Source organism: Mobula hypostoma, chromosome 2 (assembly GCF_963921235.1).
Source record: "Mobula hypostoma chromosome 2, sMobHyp1.1, whole genome shotgun sequence".
NCBI classification, from domain to species: domain Eukaryota; kingdom Metazoa; phylum Chordata; class Chondrichthyes; order Myliobatiformes; family Myliobatidae; genus Mobula; species Mobula hypostoma.
The window spans coordinates 235,817,377-235,831,437 of record NC_086098.1 but is presented as its reverse complement, the minus strand read 5'-3'; the positions used below and the strand labels follow the sequence as shown (position 1 = coordinate 235,831,437).

Here is a 14,061-nt window from a genome sequence, read left to right as displayed (position 1 = left end):
TTGGAAATAGTAATAGGTCAAGCGGCTGTTTATTGATTACAGCTCAGCGTTGAACACAGTCATACCCTCAATTCTAATCAAAAATTCCAGAACCTGGCCCTCTGTACCTCCCTCTGCAACTAGACCTTTAACTTCCTCACCAGGATACAATAGTCTGTGCAGATTAGAAATACCATCTCCTTCTTACTGACAATGAACACTGGTGTACCTCAAGGATGCATGCTTATCCCACTGTTCTATTCTCTCTACACCCACGACTGTGTGGCTTGGCACAGCTCAGATTAGTGCAGAACAATCGATTCGCAGAGAGAGAGAGCTTCGCACAGGTTGGGGAGAAGAGTTTTAAAAAAAGGAGTGTTTCGTGGAGCTCGGCGCATTGGTAGCGGACCAATCGATTCATGATTCATTAGCAGGAGCAAATAAAAGTAAAGTAGGGTCAAAGTGGAGCAGCCATTGTGTGAGCGGACCAGTGTAGGAGTGGGAACTTGAGGCTTCGGTGAGGAAGCACAGGTAAGTAGCAGATAAGGCTTTTATAGTGGTTGAATAAAAAGTCACTAAATTGCAGCTAATTAAATAAAGTAGGGATGTTGCAGGATCAGGTGATGAGCTGGTCATCCCCATCATGATTCCTGATGACCACATCTGCAGCAAGCATTGGCTGCTCGAGGAACTCAGGCTCAAAGTTGATGACCTGGAATCTGAGCTTCAAACACTGTGGTACATCAAAGAGGGGAAGAGTCACCTGGATTCTCTGTTTCAGAGGTAGTCACACCCATTAGATTAGCTGCTTCATATTGGGTCTGGGGTCAGGGACAAGAAGGTGTGACTGTGAGTGAGGCAGCTAGTGGGATCCAAAAGACAGTGCTGGAGGAGCTTCAGCCCTTGAGTTTGTCCAACAGCTCTGAGATTCTTGTTTCCTGTGCGGATGAGAGTTGGGGCTATAGGAAGGATGAGCAACTTAACTGTGGTACCATTCAAGAGGGGAAGAGAAGAGAAATGTAGTTGTAATTGGGGATAGTATAGGCAGAGTTGCCTGCCTGGTGCCCAGGTTCAGGGCATCTTATCTGACCCGCAGAGGAATTTGCAGTGGAAGGGCAAAGATCCAGCTGTCATGGTTCATGTGGGTACCAACAACATAGACAGAATGGGGAAAGAGGTTCTGTTGAGCAAGTTTGAGCAGCAAGGGACTAATTTAAAAAGCAGAACCAAAAAGGTGGTAATCTCTGAATTACTACTTGAGCCACGTGCAAATTGGCAAAGGGTCAGGAAGATTAGAGAGTTAAATGTGTGGCTCCAGGATTGGTATGGGAGAAGTGGGTTTGAATTCATGGAAAATTGGCTCCAGTAAATATATGCAAGACAAGGTTGGATAGATTTTTGCATAGTAGGGGAATTAAGGGTTATGGGGAAAAGGCAGGTAGGTGGAGATAAGTCCATGGCCAGATCATCCATGATCTTATTGAATGGTGGAGCAGGCTCGACATGCTAGATGTCCTACTCCTGCTCCTATTTCTTATGATCCTATGCTGTCTCTATATTTGCTGACAACATAACTGTTTTTAGCAGAATTTCAGATGGTGACGAGAAGATGTATGGGGGCGAGATAGATCATCCGATCAAGTGTGTAAAAAACAACAACTTTGCACTCAACGTCAGTAAGCTGAAAGAATTGATTATTGACTTCAAGAAAGGCAAGTTGAGGAAACACACACCAGTCCTCATTGAGGATTCAGAAGTGGAAAGGGTGGGCAGCTTCAAGTTCCTACATGTCATCATCTAAGGATCCATCCTAAGCCCAACAAATCAATGCAGTTACAAAGAAGACAGAGCAGTGGCCATATTTCATTTGGAGTTTGAAAAGAATTGGTATGTCACCAAGGACACTCACAAATTTCTACAAATGTACTGTGGAGAGCATTCTAACCGGTTGTATCACCTTCTGGTAAGGAGGGGCCACTGCACAGGATCAAAAGGAGTTTCAGAAAGTTGTAATCTCAGTCATCTCCATCATGGGCACCAGCATTGAAGACACCTTCAAAAGGTAATGCCTCAAGAAGGCAGCATCCATCATTAAGGACTCCAATTACACAGGACGTGTCCTTTTCTCATTGTGTGAGAGATTCACACTCAATGTTTCAGGAACATCTTCTACCCCTCCACCATCAGATTTCTGAATGGACAGTGAACCCATGAATACTTCCTCAGTATTTGGTTCCATCTTGTTTTGCACTAATTATTTATTTTTGTGGTGTGTGTGTGTGTGTGTGTGTATGTATTTCAGTGTACGCTGTCCCAAAACCTCAGATTTCACGACCACTGCCAGTGATGTTAAATCTAATTTCAATGTTCCATAAACCTGTTAACCTTGCCTTGCCTTTTATTCTGATAGAAAGATACAGGATCTGTACTCTCAATATTTCACTTTTGAAGTCCTGCCACTTACCAAGCATCCTTTCACCAGAAAACATCCTATCCCATCCACACTTGCCAGAGCTTTTCCAATGCCATCAAAATTTATGGAATAAAATTACATTATAGTAATGTAAATAGGCGACAGGAGGATGGGTTGTAGGCAAGAGAACTGGCGTGGGCTTTCTGGGTCTAACAGCTTCCTCCTGTGTTGCAAGGAGACATGAGGATGTGAGACACAGGTTGTTTCAAGAGGACTAGAATATAAAAGCAAGGGTGTAATGCTGAGGCTTGGTCAGACCACATTTGGAATATTGTGAGCAGTAATAGGCCCCTTATCTAAGAAAGGACGTGCTGGTACTGGAGAGGGTCCAGAGGTGGTTCACAAGAATGATTCCAGGAATGAAAGGGTTAACACATAGAGCATTTGATGGCTCAGGGCCTGTATTCGCTGGAGTTTAAAAGAATGAGGGGACATCTCATTGATACCTGTCAAATATTGAAAGCCTAGATAGAGTGGATTTGGAGAAGATGTTTCCTATCATGGGGAACTGTAGGACCAGTGGGCACAGTCTCAGAATACAGGGGCATTTCTTTAGAACAGAGATGAGGAGGCATTTTTTTTAAGCCAGACTGTAGTGAAACTGTTGAATTCATTGCCACAGATTGTTGCAGAGGCCAATCATTGGGTATATTTAAAGCAGAATTTGATAAGTTCTTGATTAGTAAGGGTATCAAAGTTTATGGCGAGAAGTCAGGAGGAATGGGGTGAGAGATGTAATATATCAGACATGATGGATAGGAGAAGCAGAATCAATGAGCCAGATGGTCCAATTATTCTCCTATGTCTTATAGTCTAACATTATCCTTTCTCCAACTTAGAACCTCAGCTGATGGACCAGTCTTATCCTTCTCCACAATTATTTTAAAACTAATACACTTCTGATCACTAGAACCTCTTCACACACTTCTGTCACCTGCTCTGTCTTGTTCCTGAGAGGAACTCTAGTATCATGCTCTCCCTAGTTAGAACCTCTATTAAGTAAACTTTCCGAAACACATTTGACAAACTCTGTCCTATCCAGTCCTTTCAGCTTATGGAAGTCCCAGTCAATATGTGGAGAGTTAAAATCACATAGAACCTCTCAGTGCAGTACAGGCCCTTCAGCCCACAATGTTGTGTTAATCTTTTAAACTACTCGAAAAACTATCTAACCTTTTCCTCCCACATAGCATTCCATTATTCATGTGCCTACCTCAGAGTCTTTTAAGTGTGTCTAATGTAACTGTCTCTACCCCCATCCATGACAGGGTGTTCTGTGCACCAAACTCTCCCTGTGTTAAAAAAAAAAGCCTACCTCTGAGATCCCCTCTATACTCTCTTGCAATCACCTTAAAATTATACTCCCTTGTATTGGCAGTTTCCACCCTGGGAGAAAATCTCTGGCTGTCCACTCTATTTTTGCCTCTTATCATCTTATGCACCTGTATCAAGTCACCTCCTTAGTAATAGCAATTACACTCACTTCTATCCCCCGACACTTGAATTTCTGGCATACTGCTGGTGTCTTCCACAGTGAAGACTAATGCAAAATACTTATTAAGTTTGTCCACCATTTCTTTGTCCCCATTACTACCTCTCCAGGGTCACTTGGTAGCTGCTAAGTATTTACTTTTGTCGCTCCTTTACTCTTTATGTATCCGAAAAAGCTTTTCGTATCCTCTTTCATTCTACCTCTCATCTTCCTTTGTTCCAAAGAGAAAAGCTCTAGTTCTTTCAATACATCTTCATAAGACATTTTCTCTAATCCAGACAGCATCCTGATAAATCACCTCTGCACCCTCTCTAAAGCTCTCACATCCTTCCTACAGTGAGGCGACCAGAACTGAATACAATATTCCAAGTATGGTACAGCTAGGGTTTTCTAGAGCTGCAACATTACTTCAAGGCTCTTAAATGTGATGGTACAACAAATACACCATCATAAGAATCCTATCAATTGTGTGGCAACTTTTATGGATCTACAGACTCCAAGTTTTCCCCCATTCCTCCACACTACTAAGAACCCTGTATTCTGCATTCAACTTTGAATTTCCAAAAGTGAATCACTTCACACTTTCCCAGGTTGAACTCGATCTGCCACTTCTCAGCTCAGCTTTGCATCCTGTCAATATCCCATTGTAATCCTCAACAAACTTTTTTTACACTATCCACAACACCACCAACCTTTGTGTCATCTGCAAACATCCTTCAATTTCCTCATCCAAGTCATTAATAAAGAATCACAAAGGGCAGATGTTGCAGAACAGATCCCTGTGGAACACCACCGGTCACCGACCTCCAGGCAGAATATTCTCCATCTTCTGCCCTCTACGGGGCAGAGGTAGAGTGAATGCTCTCAATCTTTTTCCCAGGTAAGGAAAGCTAAAAACTAGAAGGCACAGGTTTAGGGTAAGAAGCGAGAGACCAAAAAGAGACCTGGGGGCCATGATCTTCTCACAGAGAATGGTGGGTGCAGTATATGAAATGAACTGGCAGAGGAAGTGGTAAGGTAGGTATGGTAACAACATTTAAAATACATTTGGATCACATCCCGAGCAGCTTAGATGTTTACATGCCAAAGGTGTGCAAATAGCACTGGCTTGGTGGGCATCATGTCAGTACGGGTGAGTTGGGACAAAGAGCCTGTCTCCATACTGTATTACTCTGGAAGTAAAGAAGAGGCTGATGATGGAGTTGTCTGCTTTCCTTTAAAACAAGTACTTCTTTATGGCCTGATATTCAGCCAGTGAATGTCCTACTCTGCCATTTCTGTCACCTTTCTCCTCTTACCTTTCCTCCACCTTTCAGGAACTTCTTAACCAGAATCCTGGACTTTTGCTTTGACCAGTCTTTCCCTCGGCCCAGGTCGGAGATGATGTCGGGGATGTCTCGGTCGCTGATGTTGGCAATCTGCGTGCTGGAGAGGGCGGATGCAGAAGGTCCCATCTTTTGCAGGAATGCTTTGTCCAGTGGCTGCTTATTGGCCAAGTCCCTGATTATGCTATTGAGGTTCTGCAGTACAAGGCAGCATTAGGGATCCCATCAAGACTAACATCCCTCTTCCCTGGTTTAACGTAAAGACCATGATTATCAACCCACATACTATAGTAACCCAACTGTCAGCCTAGCCTTCACCCACAATGCACCTAAAATCTACCTACCATCCAAACATAATCCAATTCTGGATGTTCACCCCAACCATAGACCTTACAACATCATAGACCAACCCCACATCACAATCCCAACCCTCGCACCAATACAAATCCCTAACACCAATCTGAACCCCTCGCCCCAATTGCTAGCCCATGCCTCAATCCCAATCCTTTACCATAATCCCAAATCCTCACCCCAATACAAACCCTTCCCCCAATCCCAAAGCTACACCCCTTCCCTCAACCCAATGTCAATCCTCCACCTTATTCTCATTCATCCCCTTGTCCACATCCCATCACCTCATCCCAATCCCAAACATTCACTCCAATCTCATCCACCTCCCCATTCCCAAACCCTCACTCCAATCACAAACCTTCACTCCAATCCCAATACATCATCTCCATCCCAAAACCTCACCCCAATCCCAAAGCTCACATGAATTCCAAACTTTCACTCCAATCCTAAACACACATCCATCATCCCAAATGCTGACCCCAATCCCAAAACTGCACTCCAATCCCAAACACTCACCCCAAGCCAAAACCTCACACCAATCCCAAAACCCTACCACAATCCCAAAAACCTCACCTGAATCCCAAACACACACTCCAATCCCAAACCCTTAGCCCAATCCTAAACCATCACCCAATCTAAACCCACACTGCAATCCTAAACCCTCACCCCAATTCCAAACCTTCACACCATCCTAGACCAGCCCCTTACCCCAATATCAACCTTTTGCCCCAATCCCAACCCCTCAGCCTAATCACAACACTCATCATGATCCCAATCCCAAATCCACAATCCAATCCCAAACTCTCATCCAAATCCCAAGCCTTCACCCCAATCCCATCTAGTCACCCCAATCCCAAACCCTCACCCCAATCCCATCTAGTCACCTCAATCCCAAACCCTCACCCCAATTCCATCTATTCACCCCAATCTCAAACCCTCATACCAATTCCAAACCAAAACCCATAACCCAATAACAACCCACACCCCAATCCCAACCTCTCAGCCCAATCCCAAACCCTCAACCCAATATCAAAACCTCAACCCCAATCCCTCACCGCAGTCCAAACTCTACCCAGTCCCAGTCCTCACTCCAATACCAAACACTCCCCAATCCCAAACTTCACCCACCTCAAAGCCAACCCTTCATCCCAATCCTCATTCCAGTCACAACCATCACACCCATCCCATATAAACCCTCACCCATTCACAGCAATCAAACCAATCCTAGCCCCTCACCCCAATCACAAACCTTCACCCTAAATCCCATACCCTTACCCCAATCCCATCCGTTCACCCTAATACAAACCCTCATCCCAATCCTCACTTCCTTTTGAACACTCACTCCAATTTGAACCCTGACCCCAATCCGTGCTGTGGGAGGGGTGGTGAGGTGGCACCACCCTGTGTGAAGGGCTGTGAGGGGGTATCGCACTGTAGGAAGGATGTGGAGGAGGGAGCACCGTGCAGTGTGAGGGGGAGTGAGGAGGAAGCACTGCACTGCGGGAGGGGTGGTCAGGATGGAATGGCATGCTGTGGGAGGGGTGGTGAAGAGGAAATGCCGTGTGGTGGAAGAAACCGAGGGAGGTTCGCGCTGATGGAAGGTGAAACAGTTGTAATGTGAAATGTCAGCCCTACGGTTGGGTATTAAAGGTTTTGTGGCAGCAACTGTAAGAATGGGGAATTTCCCATCTGAAATTCAAGTCCAACAGGTGACGAGTGTTGCATAGATCCATCGATCATCATTCTCTCTGTAATGCTCCCCAACAGCACACACAACATGCCCCAAGATGTCCTCATTCTTACGCACCTGACCCCCATGTTAAGCTGCTTGGCAGTGAGGACATCACTTGCTTTGCATAGACACAAGCCTAATATTTCTGCCCTACATAGTTAATATCTTTAATTTAGTTTCACCTTCTGGGCGTCTTTGTTCTTACAGTTTTTCATGGTGGATAAAAGGACCTCGGTGATTTCTTTGTCAAGTGATTTTGCGTCAGCACAGAAACAAGACAATCCTCCCAAGCTGAAAGGCAAGGAAACAAGACACTTGATGCTTGGCCAACCTCATGTTTCAAGTTCAAATTCAAATTTATTGTCATCTGACTGTACATGTATACAACCAAATGAAACAACGTACTTCCAGACCATGGTGCACCTACAGAACATATATTACACATAAACAAAATAATTCCACGAATACAATATAATTCAAATGCCTGTGAACTACACAGCACGGGTAAACATCACACTGCCGTCTGTCCTAGTGACAAGACTGCAGTGGTGGCAGAGTATTCATTAATCCCCCAGTCTGAGGGAAGAAGCTGTTACCCAGCCCAGCAGTCCCAGTCCTGATGCTTCTGAACCTCCTTCCAGACAGTAATGGGTCAGAAAGATTGTGGCATGCTTGGCAGAGATCCTCAACAATGCTTCACACAGTGCAGCAGTTCCCAGAAATTCACTGGCAGATGCCGCAGTAGAGGTGGGTGACCGTTGGTCTGTGCACCACACAGCACCTAAACTCACTCACACCTGGCAGAGGGCGAACCCCCCCACTCAGGATAAAACCCCTCAATGTCACAAAAAATCGCGGGTGATAATGGGCGAATGCCACACTGTGAGACAGGCAGTACCGAGGGAAGGTCACCCTGTGGTACTGAGGGAGGGCCACTCTGAGGGAGCATAGCACGACACATTTCCTCCCCATCTCTTCCCACCTCCACCCTCCAGCCCCATTTCCCCACCCTGCTCATCACCTAATCCTCGATCTTTCCCACCACCCTCCAACCTCTCACCCACAATCCCAATAATCTCCCCACCCCCCACCTAACCTCCCCCACCCGCCAGAATCCGGCCTAAACATACCGGGTGATGTTTCTGAGCTTGCATTGGGTACTCAGCTGAGCCAGAAGCTTCTTTCCCCGCCTGGGGTCCATGTCAGATAAGCCTGAGAGGTTCCTGGCGATGTCAGGACCAGCGAAGAGGTTGCAGAGCTGAGGAGATAAAGGAGAGAGAGCAGTGTGAGGTGGGACTGGCAAAGCTGCCTCAAACCAGGCCCGGCCAACCATTCCTCAGGTACACATCCGGGGAGCACAAAGGTGGTGCTGTCCCCAGCTAGAGTGCCATGCTGTTCTCAGTCTCCTTATCCCTAGGTCAGACATCATACACAGTTCCCATCTCCATATTCCAGGGTCAGACCCAAACTGGAAGCACTGTGTTCAGCTCCTTCTCCTGATTCCTGGATCAAATGCAGTCCAGGAGGACCATACATAATCCAGGCCCCAGAATTTTAAAATGGGATATCTAAAACCCTTAAAGTGAACCACAGCACAATCAATGGAGACAAAACTGTATGTGAGTCAAGGAAAAAAACCTTCCCTCAATACCATCCAATCACACACTCCCGGAATCAAACATAGAGTGAAGCTCCTTCCGCATCATCCCATCAGACGCCAACAGGGTCAGACCCAGAGCGAAATTCCCTCCATCCCATCGCATCATACACTCGCAGGGTCAGACACAAAGAAGCTCCTATCACACACTCCTGTGACCAGACACAGAGTAAAGCTCCTTCTACACTGTCCCATCACATACACCCCGAAATCAGACACAACGAAGCTCCCTCTACACAGTCCCATCACACACTCTTGGGTCAGACACAATGAAGATCCCTGCACACCATCCCATAACACACTGCTGGGGTCAGACACAGAGTAAACCTCCCTCCACCCTGTCCCATCACACACCCCCAAGGTCAGACACACAGTGAAGTTTCCTCCGCACTGTCCCTTCACATACTCCCAGGGTCAAACATGAAGTGAAGCTCCCTCTACACAGTCCCATCACACACTACTGGGGTCAGACACAGAGAGAAGCTCCATCCACTGTCCCATCATACACTCCCAGGGTCAGACACAGAGTGAAGCTCCCTTCACACCATCCCATAGCACATTGCAGGGTTTGGGGAGGCTGGTAGATAGTTTCATGATACAGCTCAGTACTCCGGGTTCTGTCAATGACCTCCCATTGTGTAATCCATCCATTTTAAAGATACCATTGGTCCATTCAGAAGTACCTGCGGAGGCCGGACATTAGCAAATTCTTTGTCAGGAGCATCGAGGATGAAGAATCCTATTGTATCCACAGCTCTACTGGTCATCTGCAGCTGCCTACATTTACCTTGGGGAAGAAGAGCAGAATTTTATTGACGCATCTCCTCCTCAATGCCACAGTTACTCATGCAACTCACCCACTGCATTCAGTTCCTCCTCACCCCCTCCTGAGGCATGCAGTCTTACCCCGCTTTTCCATATTTAATTATGTCTACTTAGAAATTCCCATTGAATCCATTTCTACCATCATCAACAGCAGCACTTTCCAAGTACCACCTATTCGCCGCGCAAACTTCAGATGGGAGCCAGGGACAGCGGGGGCTGTTACAGTTGGTGGGGTCACAGAGATGGGGAGGGGCGTAGGGACCAGAGAGGGTCACGGAAATGGGGAGGGGCGTAGGGACCAGAGAGGGTCACGGAGATGGGGAGGGGCGTAGGGACCAGAGAGGGTCATGGAGATGGGGAGGGGCGTAGGGACCAGAGAGGGTCACGGAGATGGGGAGGGGTGTAGAAGCCAGAGAGAGTCACAGAGACGGGGAAGGGTGTAGGGGAGGGAGGGGAGTCGGGGAGGGAGGGGGTCACAGAGAATCGTTTTGGATTCAGTCTGAAGGTGTGGTTATTGACCACAGAGGTGAGAAATGACCTCACTCAGGCAGAGAGGAGTTATTGGGATTCTCTCTGCAGAAGAGCAGCAGAGATTCAGTCAGTGAGAGGGTTTTGCTCAGAGTTCAACAGGCTATCAAGATATGCAGGCTCATGACATGGACAAACGCGTTCCTCCAGCCCTCAGGGAAGCCTTGTTCTCAGATGTAAAGTGGTGAAGGAGGCAAGAGGATGGAGGAAGGGCATCAGGGGCTTAGATAGAGGCCATGGTAAGCTGCAGAGCTTCTCACCTGGTGGAGGTTTATTTGCAAGCCCGGATGTGGGGCCTGTCTGCTTCATGGATTGCCCGGCCTTCTCACCCTGACACTGAGCCAACACCAGACTCCGCCTGGCCCATTGGAAGACTTGCATCCGAACATCCAGGCACATCTTTTGGTACCTCTCACGTAAGAACGTCATCCTGGGGAGAACACCATCTATCAGCTTCATGCCAATCGATCACAATCATGGTGAGGTGGTCGCAGACACGGTGAGATAGAGTCCAGCCATCCTGGACGTGGTGAGACAGTTGCAGCCACGGTGAGTCGGACGCAGATGCGGTGAGAGTCTGGCACAGTTGCAGACACAGTCTGGCAGTGACACCATTCTCTGAGGACTGGTGGGCATTGACAAGCTCGCACACATGTCTGGATGCCAGGGGTGGGGTACCCAGGCTGCCTGTTTAGTACACAGACACATCTCACCCTGGGAGGCCCCAGGATGCCCTACCTCAAACGGAGCAGTTGTTGATCCTCCTCAGTGTATGAGGGATCAGAATGCACAGACTGTGGACCCCTTACTTGCGCACACCCTTCCCTAGACAGTCCCCACCCAGACCAGGACAGCCCCAGCCTCCCAAAACCAGTCGCCCCTGGGTGGGGTCTGAGGGAGCATGGGAGTGATGACAAGAGGTGATGATAGGCTGATGATGGGGAAGACAATGGGCAGTGCAACTAGGGTTTGATAAGGGTTACTGTTGAGATCAGTGCTGGGAGGCCGAGTGAGATCTGGATTGAAGGGATGGTATAAGGTCCTGAGGGTGGGGAGGATTGGGTTGTTAGAACCACACAACATGGAAGGCTGTGGTTAAACTGGGAAGAGAGCAGAGGACATTTACAAAGGACATTGTCAGGACTAGAGGGGTTGGCTTTTAGGGAGAGGTTGACCAGACTGGCTCTTTACTCCTTGAAACATGGAATGAAGAGCAACCTCAAAGAAATGTTTAAAATCATGAGATGCAGAGGTAAGGTCTTTTCCCCATGGTAGATGAGTTCAAAATTAGGGGGTATTGACTTAGTGAGAGGGGAAAGAGTTACAAGGGGAGTGAGGGAAATCTTTTCCACGTAGAGGGTGGAGAGTGCAGTGGATTTTGGCTCATTGATTCATCAGTTAATCGGGTCAGCTGCTTATATGGGACAACTCTTTAACAACAAGAACAAATTGAGAAAGTAGCTGGGATTCCCTTCATTTACTTGGGGTACTATATTGCTTAATTTGGGCAGGAGACTGTTGCTGAACATTTTCTAATTCGTTTCAGTCATGTGCATATCGTATGTGCTTAGAGGAAACAGCTTTTAAATAGCATCACTTACATGTTTGTTTTCAAAGAGCACTGATTTTGGTCACCGATACTTGGCAAGTAATAAACAGTAAGACAATTAAGAACTGATTTGTTCACTGTGGCTTCAAGCATTCAGACTTGGGGATGCCAGAAATGGCTGAGAGTGAAAATAAAACGATTTCGCTACTTCAACAAGTTAGAAACTATGAAGAATTTGAAGGTATCAACAATCATCTTGAATGTTACAATAAAAATGAAGATTTGGAGGATGCAATCATTGAAAGCACTGTATGAAGGCAGCCCATTATCTGCAATAGGTGTCTGCACTGATTTTTTTTCATTTACTGTCAAGAAAACGGCAGAGTACACTGAATGAATTCCTCAGTCATTAATTAACTAATACATAGTTTTGTATTACTGTTGTAGTTTTCCTAGCATTATAATTTATTCTATATTTCATTTGAATACATAATTTGTTACTCTGTTAAATAGTAGTTTGTTTTTTTTTAACTATTTCCATAAAAGTTTGGCTAATTGTGCCAAAATGTACTGGTCCCGATAAGTCCCAATTAACTGGAATCCACACTACATGGAACAAGCCACCAAAAGATGTGGATGATGCAGGTTCAATAGTATTGTTTAAAAGCATGTGGACAGGTACAAGAAAGGCTGGACTTGTAGGGATATGATCCAAACACAGGAAATGGGACTAGCTGGGTCGGCATGGATGCTGTGCTGAAGGACCCGTTTCAGTGCCATGGGCAACACAGTTACTCACACAAACTCGATCTGGGAGGAGTTGCTGATGGTGGAGAGCCGATGGAAAGTCTCAGGCTTGGCCCTCAGGAGGAAGTCCTCGGCTTTCCGCAGCAGCCGCTGAAGGAGTCGAGCAGGCAGCTGACTGCAGTTCCTCACAAAAATGTTCCAGACCATGTCCATGAGCCCACTGTCCTCTATGCAGCGGGTTAGTGCTGACCCATACACGTCATCCTGCAAAACACACAGAAACCTCAGAACCTTCCCACTTGCTCATCCCTCTTCCTCCATTAACCATGATCCACAGGTCAGGGCAGTGCCTGGAACAGGGGAGAATCCCAACAATGTTTCCTCTATACTGTCTCATCACACACTCCCGGGATCAGACACAGAGTGGAACCCCCTCACACCATCCCGTCAAACATAGAATGAAGCTCCCTCTACATAGTCCCATCACACACTTCCGGAGTCAGACACAAAGTCCCATCCCAGGCCAGGGACATCTCTGTTTGGAGCTCTATTGAAGTGCTTGTGGGTGGGAGGGAAAAGGGTGAGAGTGTCAACCTGACCCCTGTGATGTTTCTTCTGTTGAACTCTGTGTACCAGGTGGGGAGGTTACAGAGTACAGATGCTGGATGGTCCAGACTGACTGTGGGAGCCCAAAGGGGGTGTCTGGGGAAAAGACTAAAGGGGGTCTCTGGGGAGAGGAGCTCACTGGAAGAAGATGGGGGGGGAGAGGGGGAGTAGAACCACTGGGTGGCTGACACCATGGACCACTCACCTTCATGCTGTAGTTCAGTGCATGCAGGAAGATGAAGATGCCCACAATGCTGTTTGGACCATCCTCATACTCATCTTCTGGGGACTGCAACATAAGAAATGCTTTATTTGTCACAGTTACAGTACATCAACAAAAAGTGTCATGTGTTACTTATGTTAAATCAAATCAGTGATGATTGTAAGATAACATTATCATAAGATTAGAGAAGATGAATACGATAAAATAAGATTAGGTAAGACAAAATAAGATTATGGGAAGAAGGCAGGGGAATGGAGTTGAAAGGGATAATAAATCAGCCATGATGGAATGAAGGAGCAGGGTCAGTGGGCTGAACATTTTAATTCAGCTCCTATGTCTTATGGTCCTGAGGCCCTGGTTGGCCATAGATATTATGTCCCAGCTGTCTACGTGATTCACAAGCCAGTATGCAGACCAGCGCAGTATGATACAGAGTACAACGTGTTGTCCATGCAGCAACTCTCTCCACACAGCTGATCAATCCAAAGGATCAGCAGAGACTGATACAGTTTGGCACCAGCAGCATCACAGGGGTTGCCAGCCAGCGTGGAACTCAATGTGGGATTGCTGTAGA

The 14,061-nt window shown here is 46.7% G+C and overlaps 2 protein-coding genes across 2 annotated transcripts in view; both read right to left on the bottom strand.

Moving 5' to 3' along the window:
- Positions 1-7,638, bottom strand: part of LOC134337079 (otoancorin-like) — a 40,758-nt gene extending 33,120 nt beyond the window's left edge. The window contains exons 1-2 of the mRNA XM_063031888.1: positions 7,535-7,638; positions 5,243-5,464 (exon numbers count right to left, since the gene is read on the bottom strand). Coding sequence (XP_062887958.1) covers positions 5,243-5,464; positions 7,535-7,567 — 255 coding nt within the window. The 5' untranslated portion in view covers positions 7,568-7,638. The remainder of the gene's footprint in view (positions 1-5,242; positions 5,465-7,534) is intronic.
- An 834-nt stretch (positions 7,639-8,472) lies between these two features.
- Positions 8,473-14,061, bottom strand: part of LOC134357952 (uncharacterized) — a 33,176-nt gene continuing 27,587 nt past the window's right edge. Inside the window, exons 12-16 of the mRNA XM_063069764.1 lie at positions 13,470-13,553; positions 12,711-12,922; positions 10,623-10,792; positions 9,693-9,796; positions 8,473-8,610 (exon numbers count right to left, since the gene is read on the bottom strand). Of these exons, the coding sequence (XP_062925834.1) occupies positions 8,473-8,610; positions 9,693-9,796; positions 10,623-10,792; positions 12,711-12,922; positions 13,470-13,553 (708 nt within the window). The remainder of the gene's footprint in view (positions 8,611-9,692; positions 9,797-10,622; positions 10,793-12,710; positions 12,923-13,469; positions 13,554-14,061) is intronic.